This window comes from Mastomys coucha, unplaced genomic scaffold, assembly GCF_008632895.1.
Source record: "Mastomys coucha isolate ucsf_1 unplaced genomic scaffold, UCSF_Mcou_1 pScaffold21, whole genome shotgun sequence".
Taxonomy (NCBI): domain Eukaryota; kingdom Metazoa; phylum Chordata; class Mammalia; order Rodentia; family Muridae; genus Mastomys; species Mastomys coucha.
In genome coordinates, this window is record NW_022196904.1 from 37798238 (window position 1) to 37821626 (window position 23389).

The window sequence follows — 23389 nt, forward strand, 5'->3', positions numbered from 1 at the left end:
TTACCTGAGGCTAGCTATGCAGACGTGTTACCCCTGCTTGCTGCACATTGCGAACTTACAAGGGGCACACAGGCAGAGGGCGGGGCAGGATGGATGGGATGGAGGCCAGCTTTGAGTCAAGGACAGTCCTGGTTTTTTGAGATAATCATGGTGGTCCAGTCCGTTAAGGCTCTTTATGTGGGGACTGTAATGTTTCTTTGCTCTGAATAGGAACAAACTGTGGCATTCTTAATTCCTTTCAGAGTTAGAGAGAGTGGGGCTTGTCTTGAGTCTTGACTCAGTGTTTGTTGAGACGAGCCCTCCCCCCATTCATGGTTTTGTTCTAATTTACTTCATTCTAATTTACTTGGACTAAAGACTCTTAATAGCAATCATTATTGTCTAATGAGCACTGCTCAAGTACCTGCAACTCTTTTAAGTCTTTTTGTTTGTTTGTTTTTTTGAGACAGGGTTCTCTGTGTAGCCCTGGCTGTCCTGGAACTCACTCTGTAGACCAGGCTGGCCTCGAACTCAGAAATCCGCCTCCCTCTGCGTCCCAGGTGCTGGGATTAAAGGCGTGTGCCACCACCGCCTGGCTTTAAGTCTTAACTCAGAATGCATTTGCTCAGGGTGGAGATGTAGCTCAGTTGGTAGAGTGCCTTCTTAGCAAGTACAAGACCCTAAGGTCAATTTCTAGTGGCACATAACATAGGCAGGTGGCACGTGCCTGTAAATCCAGCACTTGGGAGGTGAAAGCAGGCATAGCAGAGGCTTAAGGCCATGTTTGGCTACATAATGAGTTCAAGGCCAGCCTGGGCAACATGAGAACCTGTTTATTTTTATGGTTATTTTGTGGGGGTTTTGCTTTGTTTTGGTGTCTTACTCTGTAGCTCAGACTGTCCTGCAATCCACGTGCAGCTCAGGTTGTGCTCACATTGTACTCACATCACAGTGATCCTCCTGCCTCAGCCTTTGGAGTGCTGAGATTACAGCGTTGACCCATCATGCTGCCTACCTCCCCATTGATGTATTAACTTGTCTAGTTATCACAGTAGATAGGTCCTGTTGTGTTCTTATTTTATAGACCAGGATGTCCAGGCTCACACAGATGGAGTAACAGGTACCTGAAGTCATTTAGCCAGGGAGTGGCAGAATACGTTCCATCTCCCCTGCCATCATTAGGTTTCTTGCTGCTCTAATGCCCTTCCTCTGCTCCCTATGTACTGTACTCCTAAAGGCTCAGCTCTAAGTCCCAGCAAGGCAGAGGTATCCTCAGCTGGAGCACGTAGGCTGCCCTAGCTTAGAGAAGACCCACATATCTATAGATGCTCTCCCTTCAAAAGGCAAATCCCTGGAAGGTCCAGGTGGGCAGGCCTCATGGAACCTTCTTAAGCTCTGCTCCTTCTACCAAAAGCTGCGAGGCCTGAGCCTGGTGTCTGATCTCTGAATTACATTTGTTAAGGAAAAACTACTGCCCACCTTCTGGAGTCACTTACAGAGAAGGATGGGTCCCTCTGTGCTAGGCTAATATAGTCTCTTAAACCTGATGTCTGGTTGGGCTCTGGGGAGATGTTCCTGGAATGAGGAAACATCCCTCTCCCTGTCTGAGCTGCAGGAATCAAGTCCCCCACCAGAGGTCCATATGATTCCAGTCCCCTTGTGACCCTCCAGCCAGGACTGTCAGCCAGTCAGCAGCAGGCACCTGGCATCTCCTTGAACCCCCTAAATGATCTGACCTACTAAATACGTGCTCCCTTTGGGAGATTGAGTGGGAGGAGGGTGAGAGCCACTGGGGAGGTGCTGCCAACACCCTGCAGCCCCTCATCCTGCAGCCCTCACCCCTGTAGCCCCTCATCCTGCAGCCCTCATCCCTGCAGCCCCTCATCCTGCAGTCCTCACCCCTGCAGCCCCTCTCCCTGCAGCCCCTCATCCCCAGTGGACGGGAGCCTCCTCAGCTGAGTCGGGCCTGGCCACTAGCTACAAAGTCTCACATGGTGCCCAGGGACCGACTCTTCCCAAAGCAGTCCTTGGATAAAGATCAATTGATGAGAAATACATCTTTCTGAAAATACCGCCGCTCAATCTGTCAACATCCAAGAAAAACATTCCTCGTCTTTTAATAGTAAATTTGAGAACTTCTAAGAACTCTCTCATCTTCAGGGTTTCTTTTCTGGGTCCCGGCCAGACGTGTCTGACGAGTACACACCAAGCCCGGGCTGCCAGCTCGTGCTGTGGGAAAGGCACTGGAGTGTCCTAAGACTACCCTTTATTTTCAGAGCCAGGTATGCCCCAGCTTTCCCCCGTGCATGCGCCCCTTCTCGGGTTGAACCAGGGGCTCACTTCCTACGTATGAGGATTTCTCAGTCACTAGGGAGACACAGCTGGCTATTCCACACAACCAGAGAGCACTGCACTGCAGGTCACCAGCATTCACTAGCTCAGGAGCTAACATCATCATGGCTGCTGTCACTGGCCTGGCACACTGCTGATCATTTCGTGGTCACAGCAACTCACCCTGTAATCATAGGACTTCAAGAGCGGTAGAAAGCACACCCATGCAGGACGGCACATCACACCTGGGGAACGGGGCAAGATGCTGTCTCCTCCCATCTCCACTCCCCGGGGTGGCGGAGGGCATGGGAAACAGCACCTATCCACACCCCACTTTGTTTGCGAGCACAACATGCAGAATAAGATGGTACCTTCGGGGCGGGTGGGAAGCTCCGCTCAGTGGTTGGGGAGCTGGCGGGCTTCCCACTGTGGGTGCTGGCCTCCCAGTCATCTGCTGGATGGCCTGGGTCCCCAGTGCGGAAGGGGTGGTTGCCCAGGGCCTCTTCCAGTGCTGAGGGCAGTGGGCGGGTAGGAGTGAGGTCTTGGGTGGGAATGGATGGAGGGGGAGGAATGGGGATTGGGGGTGGAGTGCGCTGCACCCATGGTGAGGATGAACTGCTCAGGTGGCCTGATGAGGGAAGTACAGGGGGGGCAGGGACCTTGGAAGGTGGGTTAATGGGTGGAGGGTGGGGCATCAGGGGCAGTGCTGAGGGAGTCTTGGGGGGATAGTAGAACATATCCAGGGGGATGTCATCCAAGTCAGTGGTGTGGAGGTGGATCCCACCAGCGAATCGTCTCAAGGGTGGGGCCAGAGGAGACACAGAAGGTGGGGGAGGTGGGGGTCCTGTGGTCATCTGGAGGAGGGTGAAGAAGTTCTGTCATTATTAACTCTACAGCACAGCAACAGAAGTGTTCGGCCCTTTTTCTTTTGCTGCTGGATCCCCATCACTCAAACCAGAACCATGGGCACTGCCACCCAGCTGCCCAGCATAGCCAGCAGGGCTGGGAGGGAATAGTCCAAACACAAGAGAGGTATGCGCTATGCCACCTGGGCTTGGTCAGATCATTTACCCCCTGAAGTAGGACGCATTTGAGATGTAAGAGGGACCCTTGGGAACTACAGCAGGGACAACAGGCCCAGTGGCGACTGTCTCAGGACAGAAGGGACTTGTAGTCACCCAGTAGATAAATTCATCCATACAGACCCATCTCCCTTCCTCATGACAGGAGGTGACAGAAGCTGTCAGTCCTGAGCTGTAGACAGTGAAATGTCCACCAGTATGACTGGTGATGATGACCAATGGCCACCATGCCCCCCACCACCACTGTCCCCAGAAAGTATTGTTCCGAAGGTGACTGTCAGGAGGGACCATGTGAAAAGAAAATTTCTGTTACCTCAGTAATCTCATTCTCGGCAGAGGAAATCTGCTCGAGGCGAGTCTGACAGAGCCTCTCCACCCAATACTGAGTCTTTTCTGATTCCTCAAGGTCTTCCCGCTCAGTCTCAGACACCTGGGACCCAGGACCCGTGTCAAAAGGAGAGGACAAAGGGCACACTGAATAACACTGGCAGAAACACACAGAGGCACTGCTCTAGCCCCTCCCCCACCAAATAGTGGTTGGCATGACAACACCTAGAAAAAGAACCAGGCTACTTCCACCTGGACCTAGGATCAGAAGTTAGGAGGTAGAGACTGAGATGTTGGGATGACAAGAAAACCTGCAGGGTTTCACACATTGCCTGGCAGTGCTGGCTCCCAGGATTCCCAGGAGGCTCTTGGGGTTCTTTCTTAGCCTGCTCAGTGCCCCCCTGGGTTTAACTTTACTCTTATTTTCCTACAAGGCTGTCCTGTCCTTAGAAGCACAAGTTCAACCTTATTCTTCATTTTGAAGTTAATCTATTCGCGATGCCAGACCTAATAGGCTTTGCATTTCCCAGGACTTCTCTGGTTTTATAATCTAATCAGCCTGGCCCTGTGAGTCATGGGAGCATTACAGAGAAGCAGAAAGGATGTTGTCTGCAGTCAGGAAGTTCAGGCCAACAGTCTCACTCAAGACACCGAAACTGCTGGTGCTGTGAGGTTGCCATTGATATGGTTAGTCTTAGATACAGTCCCAGGTTACAGAGGTCCAGCCTCGGACACACTGTGCTGATGGGAGCAGCCTCAGACTCTAAGCCTGACTTACCGAAGATAGTTTCAGGCTTGACATCTATGCTTTTTAGGATAGACCAGACACCAAGAGCCAAGCCAGCTTGGTGAGACTTGGTAAGGAAAGCACCCTGAATGAGGCAGGCGACTGGAACGCTAAACAAGCTTTCAAGAGAGGCAGAGGGGCTAACCTCAGATAGACTGTGGGCCAGACCAACTCCACTACCATACCTAAGATGGAAAGGCCTTGGCATAGAGTTATACCTTGGTGGGGTAGAGTAAAGGGGGCAGATTCATGCATCAGTGACTGACCTGACACCCAGTCAGGGCAGGGAGGCTAGCCTCAGACCCAGACCCTAAACCAGGAGACTATTGTTAGTCTCAAACATGCACATAAGCTAGAGTTGACCTCAGATGACCCTGGGTGGGTGGGGTAGCCTCACTCTCTGGACCAGGAGGGAGGAAAGGTCTGTCTTTAGACTCCATCTGTGGAGACTGATCCCAAACTGGCCCTTGGAAGTAAACTGGGAGAGTGAGCTGTGTCCCGGGGCAGTGCACACACCTCCTGGGCCAGCCGGTTGATCTTCAGCTGCTTCTCCTTCTCCAGCATCTCTTCCTTCTCTTTGTAGAGCTTTTGCTCAAACTCGAGTTCCTTCTTGTTCTTCCTCAGGTCCTGCAGGCTGTCGTACTTGGCTTTCTTCTTCTCTTTTGCTTTCTGGGCAGATGGGGCATTGTGTGTGTGGTAAGGGTAATTAGGTGGCATTGGCACTAGCAAGGGACAGCAAACAGGGCATCCGGTTCTCAGACAAGACAGAGCAGCCTGCTGCAGTGAGCCACACTCCCGGCTCTGTCCTACCACCCTGGATGTCAGACTCAGGCTGAGGTCAGGCAGGCCACAGATGCCCAGGATAGAGTGGGAGATACACTCCCTCATCAGAACTGGCTTACTGGTTCACTAACTAGCTGTGTGACCTTTGGCTTAAGTTCTGTAACCTATGTAGACCTGGACTCCCCACATCTCTAAAGTGGGAGAAAGCTGATACAGGTTTCCAGTCAGTGCCCATGAAAGACCATCTATTAAAGGGCTTTGGAGGTCTCTAAGTACTTCCTAATAAAAGGCATTGCATTTACTTCCTAGGACCTGGGTGCTTGCCTTCCCTGGCAGCAAAGGAGAAAAGTGGCTCCTGTTCAGATGCCAGAGATGCATCCTGGGAGATTCTAGAAAGTCTGAGTGAGCTGGTCAACCTGGTGTGGAGAGGTCATCCGTCCTGGTCTATATGTGGGGTCTTAAGCCAGGGACACTGGAAGCTCTACACTTTATCGCTTAGAGTGTCCAGAGCCAGGGTTCCCCCTAAACTCTCTTCAACTGCTGATTATCTGAAGACTCTGGGACTGGGAGATGCAGACTCAGGCTGACGTCACAAGCTTAGAGAGGTGAAGTCTCTTCCACAAAGTCAGACATCTAGGAAGAGCTGCAGGCTCAGCCCTTCCTTCTCCAGGTCCCAGGTTTCCACTGAGCTCAGATAACCAGGGGGCAAAGGAACCCAGCAGGTGGGAGATCACTCCCATCACACAGCAGAGAGCACAGAGCACAGAGCCAGCACTCAGAAGAGGATGCAGAGAAAGTCAACACTCAGGGTGACTTCTGGAATAATTGCATCTCTACCTAATGAGGCTTCCTGCTTTGCTGCTCTGAATCAGCTTAGAGTCCAAGGCCTAGAGTGAGGAACTGAACTTCCCAACAATGGATGCAAACCTTTCATGGCAACCTAGGGTAGTGAGCGTTTACAGACCTTTGATGCACTCATCTTGCGTCAACTAAAGATAACTTTATCTCCAATAATGGCTAATAAACTTTGGACATGCTCGTCTCTGGGACCCATGTCTAGAGTGGCCCACAGAATCTCAAGGGGGAGATTCTCCTTGCTTCAATTCTGCTCAGTTCATGTCCTACCCTGCTCACCAGGCCCCGAGCTCAGCTCAGAGTCACCACGCTCTAGGTTCAGATGGCAATCCTCAACAGGAGCCAGAAAATATCTACTTAGTGGCAGCCAGCTTGAATACGGTCATGGCTCCCTCAGGGGCCACTGTGATAGGAATGGCCATTCTATTGATTAGAAAGCAAAACCAAACCTACAGTAGTGTCTAGACGTCACAGCCAGAGTGGGCTCCTGAGAAGGGCAGTGACAGCTCCTGTGTCACCCTCACTAAGGGTGACAACAGATACCTCACTAAGGGTATCTGTTGACAGATGGAGATGGGCAAACTGCCTCAGTGCCCTGCCCATGCACTACTGTACCCCCCCCCCCCCAGTACAGATAGATAATCTAACTGCCTATGAATCTGCTTTCCCTGCCAGGCTAGGAGCTACTGTACATCAGGCGAAGCATGCTACCATGCCCAGGTTTTTATGTGGATTCTGGGATCCGAACTCAGGCCCTTACCCTTGGGAGGCAAGTGTTTTACCTACTTAGCCATCTCCCCAGTCTCAGATCATTCAAGTAGCTCTTGTGAAGGATCCTGGACTGATTCATGACTCCTCTATAGTCTGGGGCTCCATGAACTGGTGGCATAGAACTGGGAACATTTATTGCCAGCATAGGGCTAAGAGACATGAAATCTCTCCTTTCAGGTAAGGGGGTTTGACTTCTGACACTCACGGCTATGGATGCACCTTTATATTCCCTAGCTCCAGCTACCAAGAAACACATCGTGTCTGGTGGCTCTGGACAGGGTGATGATGGGTTTTCAGAGCTGGTGTGAGGGGTGTGCTTGTGTTGCCCTATTAATCATCAGTTATATCCATAGCAGATATCTGTTACCATCGAGGTTGAAAGGAGAAATTCTATCGACCGACAAACAACTGTTCTCTTTGGGAAGTGAGAATAAAAACCAAATACCAGCAGTTTCTATATGACAATGAAACCAATAATGGGGAATTTAGCCTGACCCCGCCACCAAGAGCAACTTCCAAGGAATGGGATTTGTGTATGCAGAACATTCCAGCTCATTTCCATTTCCATAGCTATTTATATCTGGAGAACACATGCCCTATCTGTTTGTGTATGGAATATGCTGTTTTCTTTAGCTAAGTTTTAATAGAGACTATAATGGGAAGAATTAGCAGTCTAACTCTATGAGGCTCCCCCAGAATCCAACCTATAGACTGAAGCAAGGATAGGTACAAACATAATCCAATACAAACCCAAAAACTTGCTTAAAACAATGTATTATTTTTGAAAGGCTTTTGTAACTCAATTGTAGATGTCAATGCCATGTCACAGTGTCAAAAGGTTGGACATGACTTCAAGCCATGGACTCAGCCTGTGACACAGAGGCCACAGTCCTAGGAGACCACACACTTTCTGAGATCAAAACAGGTTGGGAAGGGGTCCTGCAGGAGCCGTAGCTTAAGCCTGCTCACTGCTGTGGAATGCTGTGATCCCAGGTCAAACGCATGCGTGCGTCAGGAATACCACTGCTGCTGTGTAAGGGGGTGCGCTGGGCCATACCCCAAGCTAATGCTGCTGCCACAGCCTTGCTTCCAAGGGCCCTTGCTAGAGAGCTGATCTGGGTCGAGTGATGTCATAAATTGAGTTCACTCAGATTTATGCCGGCAGCCTGATTTCTAAATACCAAGCCATCTTGAATGTCTAACATGCAGTACAGATATTAACTGTGGCATTTTCATAATCAAATACTGATGAAATTTAGTAAGGCAAAAGATGAGTATTTTATGGGGCCTGGAGATAGTATAATAAGATTTAGAGAGAAAATTAAAGGTCTTGGAGAATGGAAAGATACATAATCCTAGCCCTGGGTAGAGATACGTCTAGGCCATAGTTGAAATTAATATGGCTGCATTCCCAGACCAGGGTGCCAAATTCCACACAAGCTACATCTGGCAGGGTCATCATGAACTGCTTTATGTCACCCACCCTGACATTTTACCCCACCTATCTCAGGCTTCTGGTAATAGCTCTGGTTCTGCTTGGCACAATGAGTCCGAAGTTGCTTGCTCCCTACCAAGGCCATCAGAGCCACCCAGGGATTAGGTAAGTTTCATGGTAGGAACGCTTGCACCCCTTTCCTGATACCTCAATCATGGCGTCCCTGCCAGAGAGCAGAAGACAGGGGTCAAAGGGTCAACTGTGCAAGTGGAGGGGGAAAGAAATGGACAGAAAAGATCACAGTTCACATCAAACTTGGCAGCACACAGTGCCTTGCTCAGGCCTCTCCTACCTTCCGGATGGTTGGAAATTTGCCATCGTAACGGTAAAACCACCCAAAAGCTACAAGGACAGAAAACAAACGATGAGACACAGTATCCATGGGCAACAGTTGGGGGATGGGTTCCAGAGGAGTGTGGGGCTTTGTAAAACCCAACAACAAAATCACGCTCTTTGGCCCACTTCCCCCTCACCTGATGAAGGATCTAGGGAAGAGTGGGCTAGAAGACCAACCTGTGTACCGCCCTGATTCCCAGGGTCAAGGTCACCATCAATGCATCTCCCTAGAACAATGGCTTCTGAAGTTCGTGCCAGAAAACCAGTAAGATTGTCTTTGTGGAAAGACATGCTTTCCCAAATCACGGAAACAAACGCACAGAAGCGGACGCAAACACAAAGGCCCACGGAAAGAAAGAAAAGCACTCCCTAAGCTGATGCCTGCTTTCCACATCTAAGAAATGGCTTCAAACAAAAGACCGCCCAAGCCTCTGCCTGGAACCGCAGCCAGAAAGAGCCGAAGTCTCTCACAGCGCAGACCATAGCCCCTCTTCCAACACCAAAGAAAAGCAGTCATTCGGGAAGGTTCTGGAAGGGCAGTTGTGTTACTAGCAAGCAGGAGATAAGCTTCCAGAAAGCAAATCCCCAGCCCAGGTCAGATAAACAAGGCATTGTCCCTTGCCCAGACAATAGCACAGTGGGGCAATGCCCCAGGCCTGAGCCCTCAAGGTCGGAGTTGAGAGCCCATGCTTGGCTCTCTGTGCTGTTGGGAGCTCAGAGTTAGAGCAGGCACGCCAGCTCAGTGGGAAGGGGCTACAGAGTCAGTATCATGGTAGAGGCCAGAGCAGTAGGGTGGGGGTCTTGGATAGGTGGTGTTTAAACATTTGAGCCAGTGTTTCCTCCATATTGACACATGCCCCATAAATTTTCTGCCCAGCCACGAATCTTGTCCCTAAAGTTTAGTACTCAGTGCATGGGCCGAGCCTGGAGCATCCTCACAGACCTCAGGGGTTCCCACCATGGTCCAGCTCTCTCAAGCTGGTGTCTCCACTATATCCAAAGGGAATGGGCAGAGCAAGCAGGGTAGCAAAGCAAGGGCGCCAGGGAGCAAAGCAAGGGCGCCAACCTGCTGTCTCTGCTCCTCCATGCTTCTATCCAAGTGGTCTGCAGGTTCCACTCCCTGATCATCTACCCAGGGGGAAAGAGGGGCAAGCCAATGAACCAAGAGGCTTCAGAAAAGGAGCTGTCTAGGAGTCTGGGAACCCGTGACTAGTTGTCTCCAGGATGCTGTGGGGTCAGGGGCAGCAGCAGGGCTCAAGAGCCTCCAGCTGGGTTTCCTTGCTCTGGTGTGTACACACAGTGTGTTGAATCTCAGTAGCTTTAACTCTTATGTCCATAAAATGGGCTAACAGTAGTGTCTCCTGATCTGGCTTCAGCATGAGAACTGTTTTTCAGGGTGTAAGGTTGAAAGTTGGAGGTGCAAGGAGAAGGCTGGCAATCTCTGAGCATTATCTACTTCTTGAGGAGATGGGCTTTTCATGGGAGAATGGATCATCTTATTTCTCACTCCCCTAGGAATCTGCATCCTTTAGGGGGTTATTTGAGATATGTGGGCAGCAGCTAAAGGCTGGGACTCCCAAGGAGGTGACATACACAGGGCATGTGCCGTTAGGATAACAGGAGTCTCAACACCGTGTGGAAATCCACTCCAGTTATTTACAACCTGGATCCTGATTTCATAATGTCTCCTTTTGCAGACTGTGCGTTCAGTGGCTTTGCTGTCAGCTCCAATTACACTTACCTATACAAGGCACACTAATGCTTAGGGAAGACAATGAGGACACAAAGAGTTGCTTGGCTTAGATAAAACAACCAACCTCCCATCAACTTTCAAGTCATGTGTCTGTTGGATGGACAATAACTGAGGGTATCCTTGAAGGAGAAGGGACTAATGATGTCTCATTAAAGCCCCTCATCTTCTAGCTAAGGGGAGGAGTCCCTCATGAAAAACACACCCTGCTGTTAAGCTACAGAAGGGTCTTTTAGGCATCTCTGTGATGGTCCTAGCTCTGAGGGCTGGGCAGTGTGTGTAGCTGGCCAGCCATGGCTGGTTGGCTGAGGCAGCTGTCGTGGCCCCATGGGGGTGGGGGGGACCAGGTTTGGGAGAGCTGCCAATGCCATCTATATGCTGCTTCTTGTTCTAGGATCTGATGTTCCAGGCTCTTCTCTGGCTGCTCAAAAAGTCGGATCCCATTCCTCACAGGCACAGAAGCCTGAGTCAGATCTAACTTGTTGGCTATAGGTTGAAGGGAGGTCAAGGAGGAGCTGTCTGGGGGAGTTTCTGCTGGTTATGCAGCCTTCTTTACCTCAGGCCTTCTGTGGAGGGGACCAAGAAGCAGAATGGAGCTTCAAAGAGGCCTGGTTGTGTTTGCTGACTAGCCCTGGATACTGTCACATATAAATACTACCAACTTCGAGAGATCTAGAAGCACCAAGGTGGGGGGGGGCAAAGCCCTGTGTGTGCCTGTTCTAGATTAGGTTAGCTCATGTGGGAAGTCCCATCCTTATATGGGTAGCTCTGTTTCATGAGCTAGGTTACCAGACTAAATAAAAAGGAGTGTGCGTGTGCGTGTGCATGTGTGTGTGCGTGTCTTTCTTGACTATGGCCATGATGTGACCAGCAACCTCATAATGTGAGCCAAAGCAAACTGCTCCTTCCTTAACTTGTTTTGGTCACAGCAAGAGAAGGAACAGACACAGGGCTGATGCCTGCGTGTGAGGACAGATGGCTGCCCAGCCGTTCCAGGTGCGTGGAGGACTCAGTCATCAATCTGAGCTTGGGTTCTGCCTCAGGATAGCCTAGCCCGAGTAAAGGGAGCACTCTTATCCTTTTATTCAGGAAAATTAAAAAGCATTAAATAAATATCTAGGCTTATGAAAGGGCCTTTGTCTTCTACAATCCCTGAGTCTGTGAAGCTGAGACCCAGTTTCTAGAAGAGTACTACACTAACTCAGGTTACCTTTGTGAGAAGCAATTAAAATCGATTTCTCTCCTTGCTGAAGCTCCCGTTTCACTCACAAGAGAAACCAGCTCCTGTCTAAAATACGAATTACTCTCTGAAAAGTTGTCTCAGGCTACATCCTCAGCAAATATAGACTAGCGTGGGGGAGGCTAGTGAGAGGGTGCTTTGTCATCCCTGAGAGATGAGACCTGTGCTCTGCTGCCAGGAAGAAGTGTACCAGGGGAGAGTGAAATGGAACAATCTAGAAGTCCTGCACGGTTGCTCTGCTGTTGGCAAAGGGGTTTCCCTGTGAGGCACAGGTGGAAATATGGAGTTGGGCGGCTTAGCTAGACCCCATCACAGTGTGGAATCTTGGTTTTGGGGTCCAGGGATATTCCCATCTAGAGGTTCCCACAGTCTAGGCCTGAGCACAAGAAGGTTAGAGAACCAGACCATGCCAATTATAAATAGAAAGAGTTAGGGCATGGGAGTGAAGACCCAGCCAGGAATGAGGGACTTGTGATGTCCATGGGCCCCTCTCCTCTACCACCTCCTGGTGGGTGGGACTGAGAGCAGGTGGAGCTTCTGATGGAGGCCTGAGCTGAAGCTGGAGGAAGAACATATGACTGCTAAAACAGAGATGGGAAGGGCAGGGGGAGCTTAGGCCCAGCATGGCACAACCCCCAGACTTCAGTGGGTACATGGGGGTCTCATGGTCCTTCCTCTGCCTCCACCCACCTGCCTACGTGCAGGGATGTAGGTGATGGGTCACTTTGACTAGCTCCTCCCTAGCTGCCTGTCAACCTTGGACCACCGGAGACCTACTCTCGTTCTCCATGCTGGTTTCAACACAGCCCAAGTTCAGAACCAGTCCAGAAGACACCACAGCATCCAACAAGCTCAGGTAGTCATCCTATAAACCAATTCCACATCCACCAAGCTCTCTGTCCTCTCTGCAGCATCCCAAAGATCTGTAGCGTCTGTGTCACTTGGTACAGTGTGGAAGCTGGTACATGAACCAGACAGATCCCCCACCCCAGGGAAGGAGGGAGGGCAGACTCTCCTACCACGAGACTTTAGCCAATGCTCACCCACTCACACTGCCTCTCCTGAGGGAAACACAGCCTGGGATATTCACCTGGGAAGGTGCTGATGAGGGGAGAAAGATTGTATTTCTGTCTAGCGCCCTTAGCCCCAGGCCCTGGAAAGGCCCCATCCCATCCCGGACAGGTCATACATACACTTGGGCTTGCGAAGGGGCACCGGGTGCACCTCTGCGGTGATGGTCTTAGGTAGAATGAGCTGTTCCTTTGAGCCCCAGTCTTCTTCCCACTGCTTCTTAAACTTCTCTTCCTCCTCCGAGATCCTGAAATGAGACCCCCCCACACACACACACACACCTGTGATTGCTGGCAGAACCTTCAGGGGCTCACCTGGTGCTTGGAAAGGGAGGTTTCATGACTCTAGCCCAAGCTAGGACCACCGCTGCAGTGGGGTGTCTAAACTGAGTGTGCACACAGCCTCAGCAACATGCTCTGCTTGTACTGAGATGAGAGGTTTGGTTAGAATTAAAGAGGGGTTGTGAGAAGAGAGGATTTCTAGCAGTCAGCCGGGTCTGCAGGTGGCTTGCCACACTCCCATGAGCATGCTTAGGTCCAGTGCTAAGAGCAGGCTGAGCCCTTGTACCGAGTTCTGTTCTACCTTGTACAAAACAAAAGCTTCAGGCTGTGCCTTGCCCTGAGCTAGTCCATTATGCAAAGCAGCACGTGTCTTTGTTTTGAGTAAAAATGCAGAGTGGGGATGGTGGTTCAGCAATGTAGACAATGTGCATGTAGACACTACCATGTGTCCAGGGCCATCCGTGGTAGCTCCTCCTAAGAGTAAAGAGGTGACATCCATAAACTGAAATAGACTGGGAATGTATGTGTACATGGGTGTATAGGGCAAACCCCGAAACTCACCCAGCACGCTAGAATAGTGAAGGGAGTGACACTCCATCCTGGACCCCATAAAGAGAAGGACAAGTGACATTGTAATGACCACAGTTCCAATCCCTGGTCATCAGACCATCCAGTGTATGTCAAATGACTGACACGCATCAAGGGACTGACAGCCAGGCAATTCCCACCTGTTCCTGGGGCTTCTGCTCATACATAGCCATGAAGCATGTAATATGCAGTGTGGGTGTAATGATAGTAACTATGGTCACAAGAAAAGAGGGAGATTGGAACTACTGGGTGGATTTGAGCCAATGAGGTCAATGCAGTTTATGGATTTCGCATGATTCTATATGTCGTGGAATGACAGATGTGCCCGTGTTTCTGACTACATGTGCGTGCTCAGCACACGCAGCCGTGGGCACTTGGGCTGAACTCCACACACTCACTGCTCCATCTCCTTCCTGTATCTCTCATTCTCCTCAGCAGCCTTCTGGGCGATTTCCTTTCTCCTCCTGAAACACAGATAGAGGTTTGCCTGTGTGAGCCTCTGTGGTCCTGTTGGCCAGGGATTCTGTAGCACAGGACCAGATGGCAGGGGCACCTGAAGACCAGCTCCTATGTGAAGGTAAAGTTTACTGGGCTAATTCTGGGCTGGAGGAGATGGAGTAGCCTTCTCTTCCCTTTTCCAAACACTTAGTAAGTACCCAAAGTGTGTCAGAATTGGTAGGTTGACAGTGGTTTTGATTTATGAGTTGCTTATCCAGTTGATTCTCTCAGTCTGTTACTTCAAACATGCAGGGGTGGCGCTTATCACCACAGTTAGGGGCCCCCATGGCGACTATCAGGCTCCTGACCCACACTGTTTACTCCCAGCTTGGCCTCCTATGATTCTGGACATAGGCAGCTTCAACTTACTGAGACCTAGCCTTCATGCCTATTTAATGGGTTGATGCTGTCTACCTCCCAGGGAGACCATGGGAGCTAAACTAGCAGTATAAACAAAGCCCTGAATACAAAGAGACATAATAGGCAGGCTTGTGCTCACTATGGCAGGCAGGAACCTCTCTTGTATAGTACTGGTGTATGAAAGCCAAGTCTCTCAACCACCAGCCAAGGAGTATACATGGTAGGGCTGATTGTTCTGGCAGCATGTGTATAGTGGAGGATAGCAAAATCGATCATCAATGGGAGGAGAGGTCCTTGGTTCTGTGAAGGTTTTATGCCCCAGTGTAGGGGAATGCCAGGGCCAATAAGTAGGAGAGGATGGGGTGGCAAGCATGGGGAGGGGAGAGCCAACAGGGGTTTGTTCTTGTTGTTTTTGTTTGTTTGTTTGTTCCTGGGAGGGGAAACTGGGAAAAGGAAAATCATATGACATGTAAATAGAATATCTAATAAAAAATAGAAAAGAAAAAATAATAAAGCAATTAAAATACATAATCAGAAGCTACAAAAAAGAAGAAGAAGAAGAAGAAGAAGAAGAAGAAGAAGAAGAAGAAGAAGAAGAGGAAGAAGAGGAAGAAGAAGAAGAAGAAGAAGAAGAAGAAGAAGAAGAAGAAGAAGAAGAAGAAGAAGAAGAAGAAGAGGAAGAAGAGGAAGAAGAAGAAGAAGAAGAAGAAGAAGAAGAAGAAGAAGAAGAAGAAGAAGAAGAAGAAGAAGAAGAAGAAGAAGAAGAAGAAGAAGAAGAAGAAAGCCAGGGCTCTTTAGCAAGGAGCCAGGTTCTCTAAGGAACAAGATGGACACCTATTCTGCCACTGAGAACACAACAGAAGGAATCCAAATGACCCAGGACAAGCAGGCAGAAGTTAGTTATGTCTGGTATGGGAGGTAGGTCCCCAGCAGGCCACTCACTGGCGCTCCATCTCCTGCTGCTCCTGGAGGATCTTGTTGGACTCCATGGCCAGCCGCTTCTGCATGAGGAGCTCCTGCCGTTGCAGCTCTCGCTGCCGTGCCTCCTCCAGCCGTTCCCGGTCTGTCATGAATAGCTCCCGGCCCTGTCAGGAGTGGGAAAGGAAGCTCAGGCCCTGGGGAATATGGACATTCTCTGCTACAGAGTTGGTTAGGGGACACAGGGGCCATCACCACATTCTGGACTTACAGCTCCAGCAACGATGGAGATGGTCAGGCTGCGGCTGCTCTTCAGGACATTCACAGCCTGTGGAGAAAGGCAGGGGGATGGTCAGTTGGGGCCTGCCACTCAGATTGGAGCAGTGCAGGCCAAGAGCATAAGGGTCTCAGCCACAGTGGCATTGGCTGGAAGAAGTGTGTGGAGAGGAGATACAGCAGGTATCTGTATGAGACATTACATCTCACCTCCTTGTGGTCCAGGTTGGTAAAGTCGATGCCATTGACTTCCACAATCTGGTCTCCTGTCTGGGGGAGAAAGAGAAAAGGGCCAGTGGGTGTGCATGCAGTGTGTGTGTGTGTGTGTGTGTGTGTGTGTGTATGTATGTGTGTATGTATGTATGTATGTATGTATGTATGTATGTATGTATGTATGTAATCCTTACATTCATCTACAGGAAGGTCTCCTGGCGTGCTAAACATATAGGCCAGTGGTCACACAGCCACATTCTTTGAGTTAACAGACCAGGTGGCAAGTTCTGATAGGGCTCTGGGAGGGCCCCAAGCTCATTCTGGCACCCTCTCCATTCCATAATGGTCTTACTGGATATCAAATATCATACTATTAGAAGTTAATATCTTTTGCTAAGCTATAATATTTCCTTTACAAGCTTTAGTTAATAGACACAGAAGGCTTTGGACTTCCCATATAGCACAGGCTATGCTGGACCCTCAGTCTAGTAACAGTCATGGCTGACATTGATCAATGTTATGTGCCTGGCATAGATCCAACCTAAATGGTAACTTAATTTACACAACAACTCTAGAAGGAAGGTCCTAGAATCCTTATCTTGTAGGTGAGGAATTTGCCTCAAGAATTGATTAAGAGTCACAGCTCTGAGGAGACACCATGGAGACTGACTTCCAGCCCCAAGTTCTAGTACATACAATAGCCTTGGAAGAAACAATGCCTGGTCTGGTTTCCCTAGCATGGAGTAACATTAGTACCTAATCCTCAGAGCTGTGGCAGAGCTTAGAGTGCAGAATGTCAGCTCTTATTGATATCACTACAAACTTATGACCACTGGGTGCTGGAGCTGAAGAAGGCTACCAAGGGTTCAAGTACCACTTCTCTACAATAGTCTCCCAAGAGACCACTAGGAAGTCACCAGCCAGTGCTGGCCAGGAAAAGGCTATGTGAGAAGATGCAGCATCTGTCAGTGTGTGACTCCCCCATCCCTCTCCCATCTGGTCCTTACCTCTAATCCCACCTCTGCAGATAGGGAGCCAGGCTTCACATGGCTAACGAAGATGCCAGGCTTCTGGATAGGGCCACTGGAGATGCTGTGGGAAGCAGAGATGTGGGTGAGGCTCTGCCCTTGTGATGTAACCCCTGAAGCTCTTCTCTGTTCATTCTCAATGACCAGCTTGTAGCTTTCTGCCACAAATTCAAGTCCCAAGGACCTCTGTCTCTATCCTCCCTTCCAGTCCAATTTCCACTGCTGCCCTAGGCAGAAACGCCTTGTGGTTTCATCTCCTCAGCCCCTCACCCAACATACTACACATGCTTTTTGTCTTCTTTCCAGAATTTTCCCATTCATTCCCTATAAAATTTTCACCAGACCCCCAATTAAGCTAATTGCCCCCAAGGTTACTTGAGCTTCTCAATTATAAATAGCAAGGATGCTCTTGTGGTGTTATTTCTTCTCCCAGGTCTGTGGCAGACATCAGTAATCAATCACAGCCCTCTTTCCCACCCAGCTGGGTACCAACTTAGAACCTTTCACAGATGTGTACTCCAGGATGCCACTGTTAACTGATGAGAGGTAGGAAACATATTTACCACCCCTGAGGGAGGGTGTAGCTCCACCAGCATCTTTATCACACAACATTGTAACTGTCTGTGGGGTTAACTTCTACAATAGGCAACACTGTAACTATCTATGGGGTTAACTTCTACATTAGGCAACACTGTAACTATCTGTGGGGTTAACTTCTATATCAGGCAACACTGTAACTATCTGTGGGGTTAACTTCTACATTAGGCAACACTGTAACTATCTGTGGGGTTAACTTCTACATTAGGCAACACTGTAACTATCTGTGGGGTTAACTTCTATATCAGGCAATATTGTAACTATCTGTGGAGTTAACTTCTATATCAGGCAACATTGTAACTATCTGTGGGGTTAACTTCTACATTAGGCTTCCATCTTCCAGAAAGAAGGGAGTTGAAATTTTATTTTTATTTTTTTGAGACAGGTCTTATCTAGCTCAGACTAAAACAAGCACTAAAATGTAGCCTTGGTTAACCTTGGGTGTCTGGTCTTCCTGCCTGCATTTTTCAAGTGCGAGATTTACAGGTATGCACCACCATGCTCAGTCTATACAATGCTAACAACTGAAACCAGGCATGCTTGACAAACACTGAACCAGCCAAGCTATATCCTCATACCCACAGACAGATATTAAAAGTCATTTATGGAGACAGGCATGGTGGTCCACACCTTTAGTTCTCAGGGCTCAGGATATAGAAGCCGGCAGATCTCTGTTGAGTTTGAGGCCAGCCAGGGCTGCACAGTAAGGGCCTGTCTCAAAAGCAAACCAAAGCAAACCAAAACAAAAATAATTTGGGGTATGGAAAGATGGCTCATCAGTTAAGATTACTTAATACTCATAAAGAGTAGTCTGGAGTTTGGTTTCCAGCACCCATATCAGGCAGCTCACAATCATCTGTAACTCCAGCTCCAGAGAATCCAATGCCCTCTACTGGCCACAGTGGGCACCCACACTCAAGTTCACAAACACAGGAACACACACACACACACACATACACACATACATGTAAGTAAAGAATTTTAAATAAAAATTATAAAAGTGTTAAATAAATGCAAATGAAAATAAATAATAAGAACAGCTTAACTAATAATAACTAACATTTACCAGTTTCTTACTACTTGCTGGGTACAGAACACACTACTTTGTGTTTTTTGCAATAGCACCATGACATACTATTATGCCTCCCTGGTATTTAAAGAGGAAGAGACTATGGCTCAGAGTGGCCTGGGGCTCAGTTACTGCTCCAAGTCTGGAGGCAGACACATGGCCTGGTAGGGCTGGAACACATTTCCCAGCAACTGTAGCACCTGCATCTCAACAAGACCACTACACACAGCCCAAAGCTCCTATGTGTGGTTGTTCATTGTTTTATTTTATGAGACAGAGTCTATCAATCCCAGGCTAGCCTCAGATCTCTTTTTGACTGTGCTAGAGTTGCAGGCTTCGCTGGCCCCTCTTATAAGGTTTCCAGAACCATCAGTGACAAGAGAACTATGGCAGATGCCTAGCTGGAGAATGTACTTTTGTGGTGATGGAAGGGCTCATATAGAATGGAGTTCTACCTCTGGCTCTCAACTTCCTCATCATCACCAGTGCACAAGACCCATAGCCAGTGGACAAGAGTCCTCAGGAGCAGTGGTGAGGAAAGGGGGAGGAAGTGTTGGGGAGCCTGGGGTCAACCAGTTGTTACTGAACCCTGGCCATGCCACCCACCTAAAGGCTGGTGACTGAACCCAGGCATGCCTGCTACCTACCTGCAGCCCAGGCCCCGAGAGCCTACTAGGCTGATAAACACCTTCTTCTCCTTGGTTGTTCGATTGCCAGGTGAGCCCAGGCCACCTCGAACACCCTGAAGGAGAGACAGAATCAGGTCACTGGGTCTACATGCATTCGGTGGCCTTTTGAGCTTGAGACCTCCATATTAAGCACCGGGTATTCATAGAGACCAGAGACATCATATCCTTGGGGTGTGGGTCTGAAGACCTACCTATGCCATAGGGATGTGGCAGGTGCCCTAGCGACCTATGGGAAACCCTGGAGGTTACATTCCCCAGACCCATCCCTCCTTCAAGGCCAGCTGCCCAACCTCCAAGGCAGGTAGTCTCTTACCCCAGATTCCGACACGAACTGATCCACATACTGCCATTTGAGGGGCTCCTCGGGAGAGCTGAGGAGAAGGCAGAAGAGAAAGTGGAGCCAGTAAGCACACTTGAAGGAGCTGGGACCTATGTTTCTCCACCTCCCAAGCCTAGGAACAATGCTAGTTCTGGGCCTAGGAGCTGGGCTGATCCCAGGACTCTTGGCCTATGGGAGACTCAGAGATAGAGGCCTGCTTACCTCTTCACGGGGATCAGTCCGATGTCTGTGGGGAGGAAACAGCAGGTTAGGAAAGCTCCTATGCCCTTGGGGTTGGTGCCACTTCCCACCCACCCCATCACAAAGTGACACTCCTATACTGCCTCACTCACGTCTCACTTTGATGGACACGGTCTTCTTTGTGCGGATCAGGTTGATGACTTCTTCATGGGTACAGGAAGAGATGGAATAGCCGTTGATCCGGACAATTTCATCCCCTACCTTGGCAGATAGAGATACAACAGACGTCTGGGAGAGTGCCAAGCAGGGGAGCAGGCCCACTCCCAGAAAGCTTTAATCTGTACTCTAGTACTGTGTGGCCACCAAACTACCCTCCGACAGTGGCAGACAACACTTTTCAGCTGCAGGATGGAGAACATGAGATCTGGGATGGGGAGAGGCATGCAGTTGGTGGGTAATAGAGCTAAGGCAGGATTTGGAACTCTGTCCCCATCTCTGGGGCCTCTGTCACCCCACCGAGGTGCAACCAGGTTCTGCAATCCAACATCCCTGTCTGGCTTTTGTCCCTCCCTGTCCTAGAAGCAGGCTTTTGTCTCTGTCAATTACCAACACACACTGAGAGCTGAAATGGGGACCCATGACACTTGACCCAAGCTCAAATCACTAAGACAAATGTATAATCTCTTTTGTTTCCATCCCATGGAAACTCAATGCCGTTAAACTGACTTCTGAATTCTGGGAGCAGGCAAAAAACAGAGAATGAGCACAGGCCTCTGTGCTCTGGTTCTCCTGCGCTCAAATCCTTTTAAAATTCTTGGTTATACGACATGAGTCAAGTCTCTTGGATTCTCTAAACCATAGTTTCTTTCCTATATAAAACAGGGAATACCATGGAGTTGTTGAGGATTAAACAAACATATGTGTAAGTGTGTAAGGCCAGCCAGTACGGGGCCCACAGCAGCTTCTTAATAAATGGTTGCTATTAAGGAGGCCTCCTGAGCCAGTTCTAAGAGGCAGTGCATGATGAGACTGCCCCCTGCTGGCCATTGCTGCTGCCTCCACCAACATGCTGAAGGATCGATCCATGGGCATCAATGTCTCCTGAGAGAAGACAGGGGAGCTGAGGTAGGCGTGTATTGGCAATGAGCAAGGGACAGGGAAGGGGTGCGAGACAATGGTGTACTGCCCAAGAACACAAAGGCAGTGCTGCTGCATGGGTACAGAGCTCAGGTGTCATGCATACGGAGGCTGCGACTTTCCCTGAAACCCCATGCATTACTGCTGGTCTTTTGGAGAAGGGCTGGTACATGTGGGGGCCTCAGGCTAGACTCTGAGGGCACACGGTCACCAGGCTAGTTCCCAGCCTACAATCTACAGTTACCTCTCATTACCGCTAGGAAGGGGCATACCCCCTGTCTGGGACACAAACCTGCATCTCGGTGTCCTGACAGGAAGCCTCACCAAAGAACTTGCTGCGTTTCTGGGGACATTGACTTCAAAGAGAACATCTGGAAAGCTTCCCGAACCTATTTTTTTTAACAACTCCAAAGGGCAGGAACCTGCCTAGAACCTGCCAAAGGGCCCTTATGTGGGGACCACTGTGGCAGTGTGAAGGGACAGGGCATCAGGAAGGGAAGTGATTTGTTCAGAGTCACCCAGTAAGCGAGGAGGCTGCTGGGATGTGTCGCCGGGTCTCCATGACAGACAACACATGTTGGCTTTTGGGTGTCTGGAAAAGGAGGGCATGCGGCCAAGCCTGGCTGCAGTTCCTTGCACATTGCTGCTATGGAGTCCTGCCACAGGTTCAGAGCCCTGGAGCCCCACGAGAAGGCAGCGATCACTCTGTGCATCTTACAGCAGGGACAGGAAAGTCTGGCAGAATCATTTTCTACACAAGTAAACAGCCAGTTGCATACTTACACGAATAAAGAACACAGTCAAACATAAAGAAGGTTTTTAAAAAATACATAAGTATTCTGGAGGGGACAGGAACAGTGTGACAGAATTCCCAGGACAAGGACCTATTGGAGGCTTCAAGCCCCTGCAGGGCCTGCAGCATCCCAGGGCAAATCCCTCTTGACTTCTAGAATCATCTCTATGTGTCCTCCAGCACGAGAAACTTAAACCCTGGTTTGGTCAATGGATGAAGGCGATTTTCTCCTAGATCCTCTTGAGTGGAGTTCCCCGTATTGTTACTACAGGAACTTGCCCAGGACCCTGGTCGGAGTGATTCCCCCATGGCCCCTGGATAGGGTTGCAGGATCAACTTCCCTCTCCCTCCTGGCTCTACACAGAACCCTGCAAAAGAGCCTTTGTATGGCACTCATAGTAACATGACAATCTTAGGGATCCTGGGAAAAAGAGGAGATGGGCCTCACAGCCCCCAAAAGGGGGAGCGCTATTTCATAAGCCCGAGAAGCAGGTGAAAAGTTGGATGTCTGGGTTTCCTGAGTGCGCCCTGATGCCCTCCTTCATGGGGCTCTTCAGGGAAGCATTTGTCTTCAGAGGAGAGCTTGCTCTGGAAAAAAGAGGGGCCCAGCTGTCCCCAAGAGGGGAGCTCATTATGCTCTCTCCTCTGGCCGTGTTTCTGGGCTGGAAAATGTGCCACCGAGGGAAGGAACAATGAGGGGGCTGAAATTTCAGATGCCACCAGGAGCCCTGAGACAGGGATTGTGAACAAAGCCCTGACTGTCAGCTTGCTGTCCCCACCCCCTCCTCCTTGGTCTTGCACCATTAGCTCTAGAGCCCCCTGAAGCCCCTGGCTTGTCCTCTGATAGGGATGTTGATAACAAAATCTCTGGAAGTCTCTTTACCTGGATAGACAAAAGCAGCCCTCAGACCTGGAGGCCTGCCTGTCCCTGCTCAGACACAGAAGTGTGGGGACTGCAGGGGAGAAGCCTGGGGTGCTGACCTGGCTCCAGGACACCCAAGTTCAAAGCCTGGCTCTGATGCCCATCGGCCTCTGCACCTCTGTGAACACTGTAAAATAGGGCTGATTCATCTGATGCGTACTGACTCTTTGTTGGAGTGTTCACCAATGCCCTGCTCTGTGTGGACCTGTCAGTCTCACAGCCCTGGTATATCAAAAAGATATGGTGACTGTCTCATTCACTCCCCTGTTCTTCCAACAGCCTGATCAGGCCGATGGCTTTACACTCCAGTACAGTCTCACGACTCAAGGAAGGCAAGGCCAGGAGCTGAATGGCATGGTTCAGGGTCTATATTCTTTCACATCACATTAGGCTAAAAGGTGCCAGTACCAAGCTGCAGGGGCCTGCCTTAACTCTGCTCCTCCTTCAGGAAGTAGGGGACTTGGGGAGGGGCTCAGTGGCAGTAGCAAGAGGCATCAGCCAGACAGCATCAGGTTCTTGTCTTGACCCAAGAAAGCAGTCAAGGGCTGGATAGAGATTAGTGGTGGAATGTTTACATGTGAGAGCAGACACAGACACATAAACACACACACACACACACACACACACAAACACATACACGGGGGATGGAGAGAGAGAGAGAGAGAGAGAGAGAGAGAGAGAGAGAGAGAGAGA

The 23389-nt window shown here is 49.7% G+C and overlaps 1 protein-coding gene across 3 annotated transcripts in view; it reads right to left on the reverse strand.

Moving 5' to 3' along the window:
- Ush1c (USH1 protein network component harmonin) overlaps nt 1-23389 on the reverse strand; it is a 46551-nt gene that overhangs the window by 11830 nt on the left and 11332 nt on the right. For 2 of the 3 annotated variants that reach the window (XM_031384306.1, XM_031384307.1), the window contains exons 5-18: nt 19997-20105; nt 19866-19890; nt 19638-19695; nt 19283-19377; nt 16949-17033; nt 15939-15998; nt 15724-15780; nt 15477-15619; nt 14075-14140; nt 12930-13054; nt 8703-8752; nt 5023-5175; nt 3706-3822; nt 2682-3164 (exon numbers count right to left, since the gene is read on the reverse strand). In XM_031384306.1, the coding sequence (XP_031240166.1) occupies nt 2682-3164; nt 3706-3822; nt 5023-5175; nt 8703-8752; nt 12930-13054; nt 14075-14140; nt 15477-15619; nt 15724-15780; nt 15939-15998; nt 16949-17033; nt 19283-19377; nt 19638-19695; nt 19866-19890; nt 19997-20105 (1626 nt within the window). Of the gene's footprint in view, nt 1-2681; nt 3165-3705; nt 3823-5022; nt 5176-8702; nt 8753-9812; nt 9875-12929; nt 13055-14074; nt 14141-15476; nt 15620-15723; nt 15781-15938; nt 15999-16948; nt 17034-19282; nt 19378-19637; nt 19696-19865; nt 19891-19996; nt 20106-23389 lie in introns of all 3 variants that reach the window. The other variant, XM_031384308.1, reaches the window with a different exon arrangement.